The sequence below is a fragment of the Candoia aspera genome, chromosome 9 (genome assembly GCF_035149785.1).
Source record: "Candoia aspera isolate rCanAsp1 chromosome 9, rCanAsp1.hap2, whole genome shotgun sequence".
Classification (NCBI taxonomy): domain Eukaryota; kingdom Metazoa; phylum Chordata; class Lepidosauria; order Squamata; family Boidae; genus Candoia; species Candoia aspera.
The window spans coordinates 18,840,363-18,861,185 of NC_086161.1; the positions used below are offsets into that span (position 1 = coordinate 18,840,363).

Here is a 20,823-nt window from a genome sequence, read left to right on the forward strand (position 1 = left end):
TGCTTCTACATTTTCTCCCTCTATTTGCCAGTTATCAATGGTTGCCATAATCTTGGTTTTTTTGAGGTTTAGCTGCAAGCCAGCTTTTGTACTTTCTTCTTTCACCTTCATCATAAGGCTCCTCAGTTCCTCTTCACTTTCAGCCATCAAAGTGGTATCATCTGCATATCTGAGATTGTTAATGTTTCTTCCAGAGATTTTAACTCCAGCCTTGGATTCCTCAAGGCCAGCTTGTCGCATGATGTGTTCTGCATACAAGTTGAATAGGTAGGGTGAGAGGATACAGCCCTGCCGTACTCCTTTCCCAATCTTAAACCAGTCCGTTGTTCCGTGGTCTGTTCTTACTGTTGCTACTTGGTCGTTATACAGATTCTTCAGGAGGCATACAAGATGGCTTGGTATCCCCATACCGCTAAGAACTTGCCACAATTTGTTATGGTCCACACAGTCAAAGGCCTTAGAATAGTCAATAAAACAGAAATAGATGTTTTTCTGAAACTCCCTGGCTTTTTCCATTATCCAGCGGATATTGGCAATTTGGTCCCTAGTTCCTCTGCCTTTTCTAAACCCAGCTTGTACATCTGGCAATTCTCGCTCCATGAATTGCTGAAGTCTACCTTGCAGGATCTTGAGCATTACCTTACTGGCATGTGAAATGAGTGCCACTGTTCGATAGTTTGAACATTCTTTAGTGTTTCCCTTTTTTGGTATGGGGATATAAGTTGATTTTTTCCAATCTGATGGCCATTCTTGTGTTTTCCAAATTTGCTGGCATATAGCATGCATTACCTTGACAGCATCATCTTGCAAGATTTTGAACAGTTCAGCTGGGATGCCGTCGTCTCCTGCTGCCTTGTTATTAGCAATGCTTCTTAAGGCCCATTCAACCTCACTCTTCAGGATGTCTGGCTCTAGCTCACTGACCACACCGTCAAAGCTAGCCCCGATATTGTTATCCTTCCTATACAGGTCTTCTGTATATTCTTGCCACCTTTTCTTGATCTCTTCTTCTTCTGTTAGGTCCTTGCCATCTTTGTTTTTGATCATACCCATTTTGGCCTGGAATTTACCTCCAATGTTTCTAATTGTCTGGAAGAGGTCTCTTCCTTCCTATTCTATTGTCTTCTTCCACTTCCGCGCATTGCTTGTTTAAAAATAATTCCTTATCTCTTCTGGCTAACCTCTGGAATTTTGCATTTAATTGGGCATATCTCCCCCTATCACTGTTGCCTTTTGCTTTCCTTCTTTCTTGGGCTACTTCTAGTGTCTCAGCAGACAGCCATTTTGCCTTCTTGGTTTTCTCTTTCTTTGGGATGTATTTTGTTGCCGGCTCCTGAACAATGCTGCCAACTTCTGTCCATAATTCTTCTGGGACCCTATCTACTAAGTCCAGTCCCTTAAATCGATTCCTCACCTCCACTGCATATTCCTTAGGAATATTAGTGAGCTCATATCTAGCTGATCTGTGGGTCTTCCGTAATCTCTTTAGTCTGATCCTAAATTGTGCAAGAAGAAGTTCGTGATCTGAACTACAGTCAGCTCCAGGTCTTGTTTTTACCGACTGTACAGATGTCCGCCACCTTTGGCTGCAAAGGATGTAATCAATCTGATTTCGGTGTTGTCCATCTGGTGAAGTCCATGTATAAAGCCGTCTCTTAGGTTGTTGGAAGAGAGTGTTTGTTATGCAGAGTGAGTTGTCTTGGCAAAATTCTATCAGCCTATGTCCTGCTTCATTTTGTTCTCCCAGGCCATACTTACCTGTAATTCGAGGTGTCATTTGACTGCCCACCTTAGCATTCCAGTCTCCTGTGATGAAAATAACATCTCTTTTAGGCGTGTTGTCCAGTAGGTGCTGCAGATCCTCATAGAACTGCTCTACTTCAGCTTCTTCAGCATTTGTGGTTGGGGCGTATATTTGGATCACTGTGATGTTAGATGGCTTGCCCTGAATTCGAATTGAGATCATTCTGTCGTTTTTTGGGTTGTATCCAAGCACTGCTTTAGCCACTTTACTATTAATTATGAAGGCTACTCCATTTCTTCTGTGGTCCTCTTGTCCACAGTAGTAGATCTGGTGGTCATTTGATGTGAAGTGGCCCATTCCAGTCCATTTCAGTTCACTGACGCCCAGGATGTTTATCTTTAATCTTGACATCTCACCAATAACCACATCCAATTTGCCCTGGCTCATAGATCTTACATTCCAGGTTCCAATGGTGTGTTGATCCTTAGAACATCGGATTCGCCGTTCACCACCAGCACCGTCGGCTGCTAGCCGTCCTTTCGGCTTTGAGCTAGCTGCGTCATCACGTCTGGGGCTAGTTGAGCTCATCCTCTGTTCCTCCCCAGTAGCATTTTGACCATCTTCCGACCTGGGGGTCTCATCTTCCGATGGTATACCGACATATCTCTGGTTGTACTGATCCATTTAGTTTTCACGGCAAGAATACTGGGGTGGGTTGCCATTACCTTCCCCAGGGATCGCATTTGGTCTGACCTCTCTGTCATGACCTTCCCGTCTTGGGTGGCCCTTCACGGTTTAGCTCATGGCATCATTGAGGTGCTCAAGCTCCAGCACCACGACAAGGTAACGATCCTTTGCTTAAGCCACCTTGACTACTTTTGGTATAAGAGAGGGGGAAGGAGAAATGGTGTTAGGCTTTCAAGGTCCTGTTGTTTTAGCCCTTATCAATAAAGTAGAGTTCTAGTATTTCTAGTGGTGTCTGTTTCCTGATCTGGTCTACCTGGAGCTGACATCCTGGCTGGCTAAATAGGGACATTTTAGACTGCAACCAATTTCAACAGGTACCACTTGTTTGCTTCAACTGATTAAAAGCTCTGACAATTCAAGGTTTTATGAAATCATAAAACTGTAGAGCTGGAAGGGGCTACAGGGATCATCTAACCTAGTGTTTCTCAACCTCGGCAACTTTAAGATGTGTGGACTTCAACTCCCAGAATTCTCTAGCCAGCATGACTGGCTGGAGAATTCTGGGAGTTGAAGTCCACACATCTTAAAGTTGCCAAGGTCGAGAAACACTGATCTAGTCCAATCTTCTCTAATGTGCAGGAAAACCAGTTAAACCATCCATGAGGTGGCTTTCCAGCCTCTTTTTCAAACCCTCTAGGGATGGAGAACCCGCTATCTCCATAGGTGGAGCATTCTGCTCTTGGTAGATCATACCGTCAGGATACGTTCTGTTATATTTGAACAAAATCTAGGCAGCCACAATTGACATCTATTATTTCTGGCCCTAATTTCTGTTTCAAGCAGCTTTGGTCAAGCACCAAGTCTTTCCATCCCTCCTAAAACATTTGTCACCAGATAACTTTAAAAAAAAGAAAAAAAAAGAGGAGGAGGAAGAGGAGGGCACTGTTAAGGAAGGACGATGGACTACTTTTTCTCCACTGAATTAATGAGGCATGGCTAAATCAATTGTGCGGAAAGGTAAGGATATGGAGTTATCAACTGGATTTTGTGATGCCTAACCTTTACCTTTTAAGGGGTGGGAAGGGGATGCATTACTCTTACCATAAGTAGTAGGTAGGTGAGAAGGTAAGTAGATATATACATGTCAATGCTTAGACCAGCATTCTCCAACTTTGTGGCCTCCACACAGCAGTTAGTCCAAAACATCTAAACAGCCTTTTTCAACTTTCTGACCCTGGAGGAACTTAAAATATCTTTCAGGCCTCAGGGAAGCCCTGCTCATTCAGGCTCAAACAGAGCCCAGAAGTTACAAAATTATTACATTTGTTTCATGGGTAGGCCTGTCTATATGCATGAACAGTGTTCTTCAACTAAAAATAAAGCATGAAGCTTACCTCTTTAAGGTGAAGTTGCCCAAATTTGAAATAATTTTTAAATAACTCGTGATCTGCCAGGGAACCCCTCGTGATCTCTCGCGGAACCCTGGTTGAGAAACCCTGATCTAAAAGAATCTCTGTTGGGGAAATGCTGAATTAAAGAAATATTGCAACCAGCAGAAGCCACCTACAAGCTCAAGAAAAGGAGTTTCCCAGTCCTGATGCAAAAATGTTTAACAGAAGAGGCAGAGGAGTCCTCTAAGACTCTTTTGCATGTTTCTCCATGGAAGCCGCAGCCCTTCTCTGCCTCCTTCTTCCATAGCAACAGGTCAGTCTGAACCTTCCTCACCTGGTTGACCGAGATGGGAGTCTGCACAACTACTCCACCAATGATCTCAGTCTTATATGGGCGCCTTCCCACTTCTGTGGCTAGTGACAAACTTCCATGCTTTGGTACCTAATGGAGAAAATAGGATAAATTACATCAGATGCCCAAAAGCAATCAGTGGCAGCTCAAAATCTGCAAGCCTCTTACTGCAGCCTTCCAATGGTCCTGTTTTCTCAATGATTGTACCAATTGCTAGAGACGTCTGAAACAACCTAGAATCATTGTCAATGCTCTGAAATAGAAGGAACCATGAAAATTCATACGGAATCGGTTGGACACTTCATTCAGATTCCTGTGGCTTTCCTTTTCACCAGCTGAAATACCGGCACATATTGCAAATAAGACGTAACTTTTATTTGCCTGCCTCAAGAACATTATTTTATTCCTTTGAAACAAGATCTGATCATTTTTGCTCAGCTATAAAGATGGGACTAGAAGGATTTGTACAGTGCCGTGGCTATTGCTTGAATTTATAGTATCCAAAGTTATAGATTTTTTTAAAAGCCCCAAAATCCTTGCAAGGGAACTCTTGCAAGAAATTATTTTATTAAACAGCACAATACACTCTAATCAAGGAACTATTAACTCAGGCAATCAATCAAGCAGCAAACAACAGCCCAATCAAGGAACTCCCAAGGAGAGAGCAACACCCCCACCAACACAAACAGGGCAAGCCACGGTATATAAACTGAGAGCAAGGCCCACTTGCACTGAAGATGTTGCCTAGTCTGGCAATGAAACGTCTGCAAGAAAACAACAAGGCTCGGAGAGCACCAAGGACTCCACAATGATAAAAGAGCTCTGATGTCACTCAAGCCAAATCCAGTCTCCAAGGAGTGACCTGGTGGTTCATCTTCATGTGTAGGTCAATATTCTCTCTCAGCACCCTTCTCTTCCTTCCTTTGAGAATCTGTTTTTCTATCCCCTCAGTGTAAGCTGTTTTATAATTACAAAATCACGATGTTGTCATACGTTTGCTTCTTCAAATTTAGCAGCACTATTACAAATAAACAGAATGTAAAAAGCCTAAACCAATGTCCTCGGTTGAGGAAGAAAATAACAGGAATGTAATCCAAAACAACTTGCACCATAATAAATAAATGTCTCTAATGTTCCATCAGGCTGTTTGGGGTTCTGATGCAGGTAATTAATGTGGCTACCACTTCGGAAAAAATAGTTATCACAGAAGTACAGCAGCTTCTCCCAATCTGCTCGATCTGTTGGCCTACAGCTCCCATCTGTCCCAGCCAATACACCCAGTGATGTAGCTGCAAAGAGATGACAGGGGCAAACCTCTGCAAACTGGGGATGATGGAAGCAGTAGCCCGACCTATGTCATGAGGCCAGTTTGAGAAAGTCCCTTGTATCTGGTATTACAGCAAATGTGTCTTCTGAGCTTCCTTTTCTTTTTTTTACAAATATTTTAACTTGCCAGAGGTGTTTAAGCAGAAGCCTGCAATTCCTTTCTAGCCCTGAGATGTTTTGCTAAGATGTTCCAAATCCTTTAGACCACAATCCATTCAAGGATGAAAGTTTTCACTAGACTGAAAACTGCCTAATTCAGTGTTAGATCATGAGCCAGTCCTATGTTACGGTAGACATCAGAGGCAAGGCTCCTGTGTTTACCTGATCTCCTAAAGTAAGCATCTTACTCCATCTTCAGTAACTTGAAGCCAAGCTTCCTGTTATTATCATATTTTTTTGTTCTCCCTTAGGGACTAAAAACTTTGGTTTCCTAAAACAAATGTCCAAGATTTTCTGGATGACACTGCATGCATTTACACTTGGCAACTGATGGCAACCTTTTCTAATGACTGAACTATTATGCTGGGTACTTCGCAACTAACAACAACAACAACAACTTCCCTTTTCTCTTCCTAATTGCCCGCCCTTGCAGTAGGGCACAAAGACAGTCAACAGCCTCCTGGAAATTACAGGGACAGAAGCACCATTCATGCCATTTGCACGGCCTTTGATATGCCAGCTGCGCAGCTTCATCTAACAGCAGTTGGTGTCTATCAACTTTTTTCTTGCTTGCATTTCTCCATCTGATAGCAGCAAATCACAGCTACAGTTTGGTGTCAGATCCTGGGAGGATTCTTTTCCCTTGGAAAGGTGAAGGGCTGGGCTGGCAAAACTGGCTTTTTACTAGGTTAACACCCAAATGGCCTAGATCCCTTCTTCTGCATCTGATCCAGCATGTAACATTCTCAAACCACCAGAGCACACGTGCACCAGAAGTTAAAAGCTGGCTGAAAAGCTGGTATGAAAGCAAAGATTGGAGTTCTCTGTTCAGCTAGGTGATTCTGAGTAAAAGAGTCTACCTGCCAGATCAATCTACAATCCTATCTAATACTTCAACCTCCTGGTTTCCCAGCAGCCAAACCAATGCATTGGTGAAGACCACAAGCTGAGTGTTAAGGGATGCTCAGTGCTGTGACCCTCCAGCAGCTGGAATCCAAGACCCCACTGCCTTCTCTATATAAAGCCACATTGGCTATTAGCCACCAGTTTAGAAGTTAGCATATTGTGGCTGGCTGGTTTAACTGTAGCTTGGTGTGGTGTTTGGAGCCAGCCATTGTGATTAATAAATATAAAATAAAATATACATTTATATTATGCATATATTATACATATACATATTATGTATATATGTACCTATGTATGTATATGTATTATAATACATTTAAATAAACCATGACTTACAGCAATGTGTGAAACTAGTTTGCATATTAGTGGTCATCATTGTATTTTAGGACAAGAATTGTTGCAAATTAGTAGTATTTTCTGGAAAAAAGGTGAATCTTTTCTTTGTCCTAGCAATCAAGTCCAATAGGTGTACAGTGTTCTCTCCAAGTTTATCACATGGAATGGAGAACTTCCAACTGTTTCTTTCTCTCCATCATGCAAACTGATCTAAACCAATTTTGTTCAAATATAACAGAAAGTATCCTGACAATATGCATAGGTAGGACAGAATGGTCTACCTATGGAGATTGCAGGTTCTCCATCTCTTAGAGGGTTTGAAGAAGCTGGAAAGCTACCTGTCATGGATGGTTTAATTGGTTTTCCTACACATTAGAGAAGGTTGGACTAAATTAGTGTTTCTCAACCTTAGCAACTGTAAGATGTGTGGACTCCAACTCCCAGAATTTGCTTTAACTGATTAAAAGCTCTGACAATTCAAGGTTTTTATGAAATCATAGAACTGTAGAGCTGGAAGGGTCTCATCTAACCCAGAATGATGGCTGGCTGGGGAATTCTGAGAGCTGAAGTCCACACATCTTAAAGTTGTTGAAGTTGAGAAACACTGATCTAAACTCTTATTAGTCTTCCCCAGCTGGTCCTTGTAGATGTGCTAGGCTCTAACCATGAGAACTTCCTGTCAGCATGATCAAGTTGGAAAGGACTGGTCTTTATTTAAACAAAACAAACAAAAACTATATTGGGTTCTCACTTGATCCTAAGTAATAATCCACAATTGGCTAGTCCACACATGTCTCATTAAACAATATACCATATTTACAAACCACAGTGAGCAGATTCACACAAGCACATGATGGGCTCACCCATATGGCAGCACTAAAGTGTTGTTATCCAGTGTGGGAGCCACACTGAAAGTATGCTGGCTTAAAGAAGTACTGATCATACTTCCCACCCCTGTTCTGTCTCAGCAATTAAGCACAACAGGGCTTCTGTCCCCACAAGAAGTATGAGGAAAGAGAGGTAGGCTGGAGAACACCTTCTTCAGTGCCCATTACTAGCAGCAGAAGACCTGCTTGTTTCAATGGGCTTGGGCAAGTGTGGATGGGTGGGAATGGGTAATGGTGGGCGCTGGGATAGAGGCTTTAGATACTTTGAAGTTGCTCAAGTGATCAGTCTCTGCTGTGGAGGTGCTTCACACCAGAAACCTGCCACTTAGGCTATTTCTGAAAACAGGTCTACCAATCTTCCAAAGGCCAAGGGAACAGGAAGAATGGTAAGTCTGTCTATCAGTTTCCTATAAGACTGTAACTTCTGCCCCCAAATAGCCAAGCTGATAGGTTGGTGAGACAGAAGAGAGTGTGGGGTAAAGCTCTTGGCTGTCCTGCAGGCCATTAACCTGCCAGCTGGACTATGTTTGGACAGAAATCTTCCAATCTTGCAGACCGGTAGACAGTTTTGCTATTCTTCCTTGGGCTAGAAGATGAAACAGAGAGGACTTCTGTGATCAGTTTCACCCCAGATCCCCAATACCTCAAGCTGGTTAAGTACTGCAAGGGAACGCTAGCACCAGTTGGCTGCCCAAACAGTATCCCACAAAGTATGCAGAATAGATTTGGTGGAGGCAAAATGGCACTGCCTCAATGCACCTATATAAGATATTCCTCTGTTATATGGCAGGCAGGGAAAAGTAGATGAAACCACCTATTACATTTACAAACCTGCCAAATTCTTTAACCATTCACTGGTATACCAGTGTTTGGCTTGAGTGTCGCAGGGTCCCAAACAATGGTGTTTTCAGATATAAATTGCAAGTGTGGAGGCTGGAGACATTCCTTGGAATGCAAAACACAATCAGGTTTTATATGGGAAGGTTCCTTCTGAAGTGGGACAGGCAGCCCCAAAGCCTTAGATGAAATGGCCACAGAGGGCACCTATCACTGTCCAGAAAGGAGGGGAATGTGACTGCAACCGCATACACCATCCAACAGGGTAGAGACCTTGCCTTCAACAAAATGAAGCACTGCAGAAGTTGGAAAACACCACTTTTGATACAGAACCCCCCAAAAAAATGTGCAGCAGCTGTCCTTGCGGCTGGCCAGTGGCAAGTTAAGGATAACGTCATGCATCTGTGTCCTTCACAAATGGTTAGTGGACCATCACGTAGAACGTAGGGATGAATGTGATGGCTTCCTGGGCTGTATAAGCCCAGCCAATGTATGAATCAGTCAATATTGACTTGACTGGCCAAACACCTCTCAGTTTCATTTCTCCACCCTTCTGCTGCGCCAAGATAGCAATTGTCAAAAGTCAAGCTTGGCTAATTCAGAGGGAAGTCACCTGCCTTCATGGCCCAGAAATGGGAAGTACTGTAAACCTGTAACTTCCTGTTTCACAAGTGGCAAGATATGTTACAAAATTAAGCAGTTGGGATAAAATCAGATGGATGTATACTGAGGCTGCAAAATCTTTTCCGTATTTGAAACACGTTCTTCCCCAGGTTCTTTTGGGGGTGGGGAGGGATTGTCTTTCTTCTTCCAAGCGGTGGAAGCAGGCACAAAAGCTAGCCCAGCTAAGAAGGGGACTTTAGAAGGCTCCTCTAATCTGCTGGGGCTACTTGTCTGCATCCTGGGCTTTGCCACCATTCTATGACACAGATTTTAAATGCAGCAAAAACATGAGCAAAGGTGACTACAAGGCCAGGAGTGTACTGTATAATACTTTTAGGTCAGACCACCCTTAGTCTTTAAGTGGAATACTGGGGAGGCAGTGCACCAGATCAGATAAAAGGGGAAGGAGCCCACAACTGAGTAACAGGCAGAGGAAGAAACTTAGAAGGGACCCTCCCTAACTGGTTAAGCAGTAAATAGGGAGGGCGGGAGATTTGTACTTTCAGACTTGCAAGATTCTGTTAATGTAGCCTAAATAAAGTAGAAGTAGCTCATCTGGTCGTGTTTCCTGTCTGGTCTAACTGGGAGGGCTGACAGACAGTATGATTGCTCTGCATGCATTTTATAGTTTTCCCCTTCTGTTATATTAAAGAGTTGGTGCCAACTTTTCTTGTCTGGGCTCAGGGGAGGAGCTCAAATCTAAGACATTCAGAGATCACAGATGATCGTCGGTCTTCAGGTTGGTGGACCTCTGTGCTAAACTGGCAGCACAGGAACATGAGCAATAGATTCCACCTCTCTCTTGGAAGAAGCGGTAGGAAACATGGGAATGTTACCTATGGAAGACAGTGTCATCTGGATATGTACACACCCCAATAAAATCTGGCTAATGAGACAGGGTGATTGCCCAATTAAAGTTTAATTGGGAAGTCCTTTAGATCTCCCATCCCATGGCTCTTCTCCTGATTCTTCTTCCTACTTTACCTACCTACCATAGGGGAAGATCAGTCACAGCAGCAACAACAACAAAACCCACAACAGCTGCCTCTTAGGAAAGAGGTAGGACAATCACCAGAATGCTTCCAAGAAATTTCAGAGCTCCTCAGAAGCAATCATCCCAGGTTTGTAACAGGGCTAGCAAAAGCCAAGTTCCAGATACTGCAGTGTGGACCAGTGGGCAGAGTAAGTACCAAGGAGGAAAGAATGCATCCACTGGTTCCATTTGATATGGTGTTCTCATCTGGAAGAAAATGCCACTGTTTCAGCCAGCCCTAACATAAAGGACTCTGCTTCAGTGTAGAAGTTTCAAATCCTACATCTATTTCTCCCCAAAGAACAACTGGCTTGCCAATCAACCCAAAGGGAGTTGAATTCACCCCTGCACAGGCCAAGGGGCAGATGCAGCCCTAAAGGCAGTTGGCCTTCTGCCCCAACAGCCAGGGCCTCAAGGAAAATATTAAACAGATGGAAAGAGAGACAAGATGGACAGTTCTAACCAATGGTTTCTCCATAAGGAAGCTTCAACCATGCTTGGACTCTAAATTGGGGTTACACAGATCAGTTAGCTATGATGCCTTGACTGGGCCAATTATCTAAGCAGCACACTGAGCCCTCACCCAATGATTCCCCCTTTTGTAATTTATACACCCAGTTCCTCTTAACTTCACCTGTCTCCCCATTCATGGCACAAAACTGATCAAATTCCTAGAAAGAACATACAAGGAGACCAGAATGAAGATATAGCGTGCATCCAGATAAAATGAACTGCTCTCTTCCTTCCCCTGGGCATCATTCCTGGAAGACTGCCTGGGTAGCCCAGATGATGTGAATAGAAAATACCTACCGTAATCTTGCTGGCCGTATTTAATGCTTCCACCCAGTCTTGCAGATCTTTTTGGTCATTTGCTTGCAAGACATAGCGCTGAGACAAGGCGTTGATAACTGCAGATACAAAGGTCATGATCAAGAGTTGTGCATCATTTAAAAGAGTGCACATGGTTGCCCTTGGTAGCAACCTCTTAGTTTCCAGAGGAGCCTTCTTTTTCTTGTGATTCCCACCCCTCATTCCCTGCTCCATGAACCAGCTGCAATTTCTCCAAGAAGACCCTGCTGCATGGACCACCACCCCAGGAAATCCAGAGGACGAGTTCAAAGACCCTTTTTTTGTGGCCCTGAGCGCCTCCCCAGTTTTACTGCTGGAATTCAACAGCACAGTTCCTCAGAGGGGATGAGTAAGCTATTGTGCCCAGCTACTTGAAGCAACACATGAGTTGTGCATTTAATACTCGTCTCCTGGCGTATAAAGATGACCATATAATAACTTCTGCAGCTCTTTTAGGGCTGCAACCAAGCCTTTTGAGAGCCACATGCAGCCTCCAGTTGGGTGCCTCAGACTAAGAGCAAGGATCTTCACTGATTCCTGAGTGCAGGAAGCACCTGTAAGAATGATTAATTCATGCCTTGGAAAATGATAAAGCAGGTGCATTCGATTTATATTTCCACTTGACATGCCAGGTTGATTTTTTCATTAACCTCTGCCTGCAAATATATTGGGGGAGGGCCAACTTTTACATTAATAAAATTAATATTCTAAACACTGGCTGACCTTCTCATTTAGGAACAGCCTTTATTCACTTCATTCCACCCATTGTTCAGCTACCAACATTTGCATAAAGCCATTTGTTTCCATGCAATTACAGTGAAAGACAGAAGAGATTTTCCATGTTTTGTTGTACCTAGAATTTAGGGAGAGAGATGGTTCCAATTTAAAACAGGTGGTGTCAGCATATCAACTGAGAAGCTGTTGTTCCACTGAGTGGTTGTCCAATTAAGAAAAAGGGGCTAAAAAAAAAAGCCAAAGTGGGGTGAGCTCTGAGCAGAAAAGTGCAAGCTCACTACACCTCCATCTTATTATTTAGCAAGCTCTATTTTTCCTTTGATTGGTGGGCGAACATGCCAAAGGAATTTTCCAAAGGAACTTCCTAAGTTCCAACGGGCATTATTTCTGCAATCTGATTTAGATCTGGTTGTTGCCATTAGAACTGGGTGTTTCCCCCAGAGAATCTGAAAACAAGCAATTCTCTATTCCTTGGCTTTGACAAAACAAAACACTATACAGGCAGTCCTCGCTTAACGACCATTTGTTTAGTGATGGTTTGGACATACGGCGGTGCTGGAAAAACTGGCTCATCACTGGTCCTCACACTTACGACCATCACAGCATCCTCCCAGTCATGTGATCACGATTTGGGCACTTGACAACTGGTTCATATTTACGACTATTGCTATCATGAGTACTGATGGCGAGCAGGAGGGGGCCCCTATCCAGGGGGGAAAACGCACGTGTAGTACTGAGGAATTAAGCAGCCATTCAAAGAGACACAGATCAGACCCACCTTAACTTTCGGGGTTTATCTGTCTGGGTTTTTCCCACGCTTCGTCAGTTTGTTAGGATTGATGTCCTAATAGTCAGGAATCATGCTGAGACGAGGAGTAGGTCTCTAGTGCTTTATTACTGCTACATTAGACAGAAAATCCTAACAAACTGAAGAAGCGTGAGAAAACCCAGACGGGTAAACCCCAAAAGTCAAGGCGGGTCTGATCTGTGTCTCTTTGAATGGCTGCTTAACTCCTCAGTACTACGCATGCGTTTCCCCCCCTGGATAGAGGCCCCCTCCTGCTCGCCATCAGTACTCATGACAATTGCAGTGTCCTGTGGTTATGTGATCGCCATTATCAACCTTCCCAGCTGGCTTCTGGCAAGCAAAATCATGGGGAACAGCGTGATTTGCTTAACAGCCACATGGTCGGCTTAACACCTCTGGTGATTTGCTTAATGACCACTGCAAAAAAGGTCGTAAAATCGGGTCAGATCTGCTTAATCACCACTTCACTTAGCAACCAAAATTCTGGTTTCAATTGTGGTTGTTAAGCGAGGACTACCTGTAGTGAACTCACATCTCCTCAGCCATTCTGTCCCCCCACTTTGGTTTACTCCTGGTCTCCCACAGACCATTCTTAGCAGTCAAAGTTCTCATCTGCAGCTCCTGAGTAAGTTTGGTCATTACTCAGCCTTTTTTTGGAGATTGGGGAAGGAATGTCTCCTTACATTTTAAAATAGTTTGTTTTGTGTTTCTGAAAACTTGGCACTTTTCTCTAAGAGGCGGACTTCTCCTCAACAGCAGCTCTGTTTCAGGTGGCACTCACCCCCCAACCCAGGTTTGCTGTTACTTCCATGCATGTGGGTATATTGTTCAAAGCTTAAAGAGCTCGGGGAAAAAAAAAGAAGGAAATCAAAGTAATAAAATAATAAATTGCCTGGGAAGGGCAAAGGCAGTCAACCAATTCAATCTCCTGTGGGTTCTGCCACCTCCTCCCCAATCCCCAGGGCTTCCTGTCTGATGATGTTTACTTCTATCCTGCTTTCTAAACCATCTCAACCACCTTCTCCTGAACTTAGACAGAAGAACAGGAGGCCTTCAGGCTCTGGCAAAGCATTTCTTCCTTCTTAGGCTTTAATTTCTTTTTCTTGTGTAAAGCTAGGCTAAGCTGGTGGAAATCAAGCTCTAAGTTACGCCACAAGGATAAAGACCCAATGGGTGCTCATTTGGAAGAGGAAAGATCAGAGTCTGAATCACCACAGATTCTACCATAAGGTAGAAGTGATATCCGTAAGCCTCCACTTGGGAGCCCAGCTAGGTGGCAACAATTATCTGACCTTGGCTGGTCTCATAAAAGTAAATAGGGTCACACCAGTTTAAGACTTGGGTAGGAAGCCACGAAGAAATCCAAGACACTAAGCTAGACTGCAAAGAGTATGTGTGTGTATGTGAGTGTGTGTGTGAGAGAGAGAGAGAGAGACAGAAATCATCCTAAAGGGAGATGGGAAACCACTTCCACATTGTTCTCAAAAAATCTATATGGATGTGTCCATAAAGCCCCCAGGAACTGAACTCTTGAAGAAGACCACCTTTCTACCCTTTCCCTCTTGCTCTGCTCCGAGCACTCAGGTCTCCATTTGATTCCCAAGCCAGTGCAGCTGAAAAGCCACAAACATCACCCAAGGTTGCTTCCTAAGTAGGAAGTCAATTCACATGTCCGGTTTCCACCTCCGTGTTAGAACCATGCAGTGCTTTGGATGTGAAGAGCAAAATGTGTTTCGGGTTGCACACAACACCTGCCAAGGAGCACTTGTGTGCTTTGCATCACATTTTTGCCTGTTTGAAGCCAAAGCCAAAGTTCTGCTCAAAGGGTGCCACAGAGGTGTTCTCCAGTCTTCATCCTCCCCATAATGACTTACATTAGGGACGGACAACTCGGGGTCTACGTCCTGCATGCAGCATCACCGCATCTCATCTGCAGCTCTCAAAGAGCAGAGTGGGCAGGACTGAGTATTTCAGACCTGATCATTTTGTTTGGGGGGCTTCAAGGGAAAATGCATAGGCACATACAGATTAAACCTAGCCTCCCCAAGCTCAGCCACATTTGCCTCTTGGGGAGGCTACAGGACAAAAAGACACTATTTAGCTCCAACCATCCTTTTCACTGGTGAGATTCCTTCCCGAAATCAGTTTTGCAACAGGGGGGCAAATCGGTTGGCCTCTGGCCCTCAGGCAGGACCAAAAGGTAAATGTGGCCCCTGAATGAAACATGTGGCTCCCCACAATTAAGGCTTACCAAAACAGAACGGTGTTTTCGGCTTTTGTTTGGGGGCAGCCACGCTGACCTGCAAAGAAAGAGCAAATGGAAATGGAAATGAGCTGCTGATCTGATTGCCCAAGTGGTTTTGCTGTTGGCTTTGGAAAGGAGACAGGATCTTTATGAATTTGAGGGCACAACATTCTCTCCTACCAACATGAATGTCCAAACCCTGTTGAACCTACAGAGGGTGGCCAAACCTACTGCCGGTTGTTTAGGAAAAAGTTAAGACTATAATTGAAGCCTTTTGCAGAGCAATGAGATGATAGAGCTGGTGAGATTTATAAGATGATTAACTCAGCCCAAAGGACGGGTCATGACCTAGAACTTCCTTCTCCTCTAATTCCCACTTCTTATCTTCAACTTATTATTTGCTCACTCTTGTTACCCCCTCTACCTCCACAGAGTTCATGGCAGGATATAGATCACACAAATCAGTTCAAATAAATATATGCACAGTGGCCACTTGTTTTTAGCTTCACTACCACCTGGTGAGATAGGCAGGTTGAGGTTCCTCATCAGTCAGATGGCTGAGTATTAGTCTATGGCAGTGTTTCTCAACCTTGGCAACTTTAAGACGTGTGGACTTCAACTCCCAGAATTCCCATGCTGGCTGGGGAATTCTGGGAGTAGAAGTCCATACGTCTCAAAGTTGCCGAGGTTGAGAAACACTGATCTATGGTAACCAAAAATCACCTTTTCCAACTAATACATTTTATTAAGAAGCCTATGCTTTCATGAACTGCTCTTTTCCTACTGCTGCTTAATGCTTACTCAGCTCTGCATCAGAAATGAAATGGCCTGTGTTTGTGAGACATGTGACCTGTCCATCCTAGCTAGGCTTTCTCCTTATTAAGTTATATGCTGGTTTAATTATAAGGCAAAGAGATGGAACCCTTAAAAAACAGAGCAAGAATTCCGAGGACCAGAAACTTAGGGAAACAATGGAGACTAACAATATGTGCAGAGGGGCAAAGCTCTGTTTTAACCATACCTTAGAGATGTAGGTCAGTTGTAAGGATCCTACTGCTCTCGAGCCTACAGCCAGGTTCTGAAATACAAGTCAATTAATCAACAATGCATCCAGTGGGTGGCATTCTCCCTTTGCTTCTTTAGAAGTGAAAGGTGAAGTCTCTTTCAGATCAAGCTCAACTCTCAGTGACTTCCTAAATGCACAGGGTTTGATGCTTTAATGGTCAGCACAAATAAAACTGAAAGTCAGAAGATTCAGCTTGATAGCTACTCTCCCTGGAGTTTGACCTGCTGTATTCATTATGTTTGTACCCCATCTTTTTCAAGAAGTTGAGGGTGGCTGTCAAGAGATCCATCCCACTTTATCTGCAAAGCTACCATGCTAAGTAGATTTAGCAGTGTGACATTATCTTGTGCATACCTTGTACTGGTATCATTGATGGTCTCCTGAGAATATCATTACAACTCTGGACTTCAGTAGACAGCCTTTAATTTTTTCCCCAATAATCAAATTGAACTATTTCTTTCATAGAATCAGATTTTGCACTCTAACACTCACACAAGATTAAGCTTCCCTTCCCCAGCTAATCAGCAGGAAAAAATGAGTAGAAATATGAAAGCACTATTTCCAATAAAGTTAAATTCTTTAGACAATCCTTCTTCCCATTTTTCCACAGCAATGGCCATTGTAGCTGGGAATTCTGGGAACGATACAGCAATATCAGCTATTTCCTGGAGGAGGTTTAAGATTATCGCCCTTCTTCTGAAGGTGCTTTATGGAGAACTCCAAAGCCTGCTCACCATTTTGCAAGTTCAGTTTTTTCAAATACAAGGATTTTTCCTATTTTGTTCATTCCTGGTTTTGTTCAAATAGGCTAACAGGCCTCTCTGAAGGGTTAGCTAAAGCTGGTCAATACTGCAGATGGCATCCCAGTGTACTTTTAAGTTTAACAAAGAAGCCTCCATGCAGTTCCTATCTCAGTTCATGCACACGGGGGAGGTTTCTACAGATAAAAATATTTGCTGCTGTTTTCTTGCCAAGATACTCAGACAGAGGAAGGTATGAGATGAGTCAGACAAAACCACTGGCTTGGATTTTCCCATTAGGAATGTAGGCTACAGTGCACTTGGTAAAGCTCAGGGGACATTTCAGGTTGCTTTTTATGGTTGATGTAGCCAATAACGGTGTCTGCAGGTACGGCCCCAAAAGTCAAGATGGTGGTTGCCACCATACTATTGAAGCCCCACCCATTTTTCTGTGCATTGTGCATTTGATGCATGTAAAAAAGGAAGCAGCTTTGTTTATGCAGTCATGGCCACCATCTTGATTTATTTTACCCTGTGTACGCTCCAGCTAGGGAATATGGATTATTAAGAGATCAGAAACATTCAAGTCAGTATGATTTGATGATAATAATTAAACAGTGTGGTCATATAGAGCCTTTTAGATGCATAATACTAAAGAACAGGTCTGACAGGTCTCTATTCCAAAGAGTTTACAATTTGAAATGCAGATACTAGAAACTTTAGAACAGTGTTTCCCAACCTAGGCAACTTTGAGATGTGTGGGCTTCAATTCCCAGAACTCCCCAGCCAGCATAGCCATTGCCAGGAATTCTGGGAGCTGAAATCCACACATCTTAAAGTTGTCCCAGTTGGGAAACACTGCCTTAGAAGAAAGAAGAAATGGCTGAGAGGGGGGCGGGAAAAGTATACGATTACTTCAATTATATGCATTTTGCCTTTGCTTGTTTGTCTAATAGATTAACATCCTCCTTTATCAGCAAGGCATAAGAATAAGGATGCCCTTTTAAAATCTACATCTTTATTTCAGCCTCTGAGGACTGCAGGGTGTATAGCATTGATGTCATGCCTTTATCAGAGTGGGTGTAGCTAACATTTTCACCCAGGGTGTTGTGTAAAGGCATAGATTTAAGGCCATCATGATCCCCTTTAAATTCACCCCAGGCAGGAAAAAATAGTTCAGTTTTTTTAGGTTTTAAAGAGGTGACATGGGTGACTTAAATAAAAATCTTCCCAGTCTCCCCTCTAAAAAACCAAAAAGACAAAGTTTGAGCCCTGCCCTCTCCTAGTGTAGAAAGAAAGGAAGATGACCTTGATGGAGATATGCAGGTACTATAATCTTGGCAAAAGGGGCTGAAACACTTTTTAAGTCCAATGCAGTGGGTTAACATTCGGAAGCAGCTCAGACAGACACCTCCCTAATTCACTGGAGTATAAGTGGGGGAAGAGATACAGCACAATTAGACTTAAAAGATTCTCTTACTGTAGCCAATCTCAATAAAAGGAGATTTAGCCTTTCTGTGGAGTTGGTTTCCTAGTCTGGGCTACTTAGTGGGGCTGGCACCTAGGGTGTTCTGGATAAGAGGGCAGCAAAGGAAGGTGGGAAGAGTCATTTCAGAGAGCAGATTTGGGGCTACTACAGAGACTGTAAAAATAGAAAGACAGGATGATGTTAACTACAGCAATGCCTTAATTTTACAGACCCTCGTTCAGTGGACATTTTAGTTCAGACTTCACTCCCGTCCATTGTTTCTGAAGCAGTCTGGAGAATTACCAAAATTTACATTAATTTTCCCATTGGCATAAATATATAATCAACATAATCACATCATTTGCATAACTTTACATCATTGCAAATGAAGTAAATGGACTCAACTGACATATATATGTCAATCACAAAATCACCACAAGTGACAAATTATGCCAATTACATCAATTTGGATTTAATGGACATTTGGATTTAACAGACACCTCTTCCCTCCAAGTGGTCCATAAAATTAAGGCTTTACTGTATGCTGAAGTAAGCGACATGCCTTAAGTTTACTGCTGTTTTTTTGGCATAATTAAATCATATACATGGATTTGCTATATGGTTAAACATATATAAATATCTGCATGAGAGATAAAAGGATATGAACTCTGACACACAAATGTCTGAATGTCCTATAAATATTGTAGACATGTTTTACTGAACACGGATCTATCTAAGCGTAATTCCAGGGTAGGGTCCAAAAGGCACTCTCCCTCTGGTGCAATTTGGGGAAAGGCAATTTGCACAGCATTAAGAAATTCATTTATGATTTTTAAACCACAAGCATTAACTGCTTTCATGCATCTACAGTGGTATCATTTGTAACTGGACCCTAATTCCATGAAAAAGTTGAAACAACATCTGCACCCATCTAATCTATCCCCTTAGTGCACTTGAATGAGCGTTTTTAGGAACTGAACAAAATGCTTTTAGGAGTGACTCACCTGAGGATTGTCCATATACCACAGAAGGCTGTTGATTTTGGTATCCAGGATGAAATACCGTCGCAGGAACTTTCCACAGGTTTCATTATCCTCAATGTCCAGGAATCCGCAGATTCGATTCTGACGATCTACATAAGGCATTCCGGGGCACTACTAGCATCCCTCTGCAAACAGAGGTACGCAGAGTGAGGGCCAGATCTTCTGTACACCAAGACACTTTGCACAAAACCTATTCTTTAAAATACTCCTGAGCAGGTCTGCTGTCATGTGACCCAAGGACAGCTTTACGCATTGCGTTAAGACATAAAATGAGTTGTTCAGATTGGGCTTAGTGGTTAGAGGAGTCCAGCCAACTGTAGGCTATTCAATAAACCATGAGTAAGCAAAAGCATTCTGTTCCTTGTTCTCTGCCTGGGATTCAAAAAAAGGAAAGCAAAAAAGAATGCCGACAAAGTGGTTTGCAAGTTGTTTCTGCAGGCCATATCACCATGTCAACTTCAGACAACAGATGGTTGTATTGGCCTTCAGATCCCATGTCCAGCTACTCTTTCTTCCAAGAGTGTTCCCATATGCAGGAATAATACAGAAGATAACAAATTAAATCAGATGAAGGCTATAAGAAGGCTACAACATTATCATTCTTAATTCAGGCAATAGGACCGTCAACATTCCTATAACACTGAAAGAAAAATGCAGTGTTTGTACTTTTTGTGCTGCTATCATAGTTTGCTGTTTAACAAAACCAAACAAAAAAAGCAGAAAAATAAGAACTTGGCTTATAACTTTCCCCAGGCTGGAATGCAATTCTCAAAATTCTTGACCCATGAAATGTTGTGGAGTGGAGTCCTTGTATATTTGGAGTTAGCTCTTGAAGGAATAACTTTAGCAATTATTAGTCTTTTTTATCTATTTTACAGCCAGAGTAGGAGATGCATTCTAGAAATTGTCTGAATAGCTTTTCAAGGAGCAGATGAAGCAACAATAATCTGGATTTTGAGCCGGGCATGTGATATGAGTTTAATCCATATTCCCAATAGTGCTCTTAAACTGTAGAGAAGATATTGAAAATGGATATATTGTAGGTTCCCTGCAAATATCAGCCTATGGAAACCTCCCTTGCCACCAAAAAGTCTTCTGCATTATAGTTTTTTTTTAAGCTTCCTTTAAAGAAACAAAGAGAAACTGGCATGTTACAAAGCAATGTGTCAACTTCCGGGTTACCACAACACAGTATTTGTTAGAAAGTGTTGCCATCTGTTCTAAATGACTATTGCAGAATACAGAGAAAGTATTCGAGGGAGTCAGGGAATCTCATTAATTTATCTCCTGGTACATCAATGTTTTGGGGATTGGCCAACCATGGCATGGCCAATGGTAACCATGGCAGCCATTTTTGAGCAGCCAACTCATGGCCAGCCTTCTACCTAAGTGCTTGGAAAAATAGCATTCATTCTGTAAAATGCATGTGCTATGTAAATAGTCTCAAAGGTAAATCCATTGAAGTTTGAGACCCAGTGTGAGGCAATGGTGGAAGTGCTGGTTTGGGGTCAAGATGACCCAGGTTCAAGTTCTCCCACTGATCATGGA

The 20,823-nt window shown here is 42.8% G+C and overlaps 1 protein-coding gene across 5 annotated transcripts in view; it reads right to left on the reverse strand.

The window, feature by feature from the left end:
* Positions 1-20,823, reverse strand: part of PLEKHA2 (pleckstrin homology domain containing A2) — a 70,686-nt gene that overhangs the window by 24,057 nt on the left and 25,806 nt on the right. For 4 of the 5 annotated variants that reach the window (XM_063311598.1, XM_063311596.1, XM_063311597.1 and 1 more), the window contains exons 2-6: positions 19,237-19,400; positions 15,980-16,036; positions 14,965-15,013; positions 11,132-11,229; positions 4,157-4,264 (exon numbers count right to left, since the gene is read on the reverse strand). In XM_063311598.1, the coding sequence (XP_063167668.1) occupies positions 4,157-4,264; positions 11,132-11,229; positions 14,965-15,013; positions 15,980-16,036; positions 19,237-19,377 (453 nt within the window). In that variant the 5' untranslated portion in view covers positions 19,378-19,400. The remainder of the gene's footprint in view (positions 1-4,156; positions 4,265-11,131; positions 11,230-14,964; positions 15,014-15,979; positions 16,037-19,236; positions 19,401-20,823) is intronic. The other variant, XM_063311599.1, reaches the window with a different exon arrangement.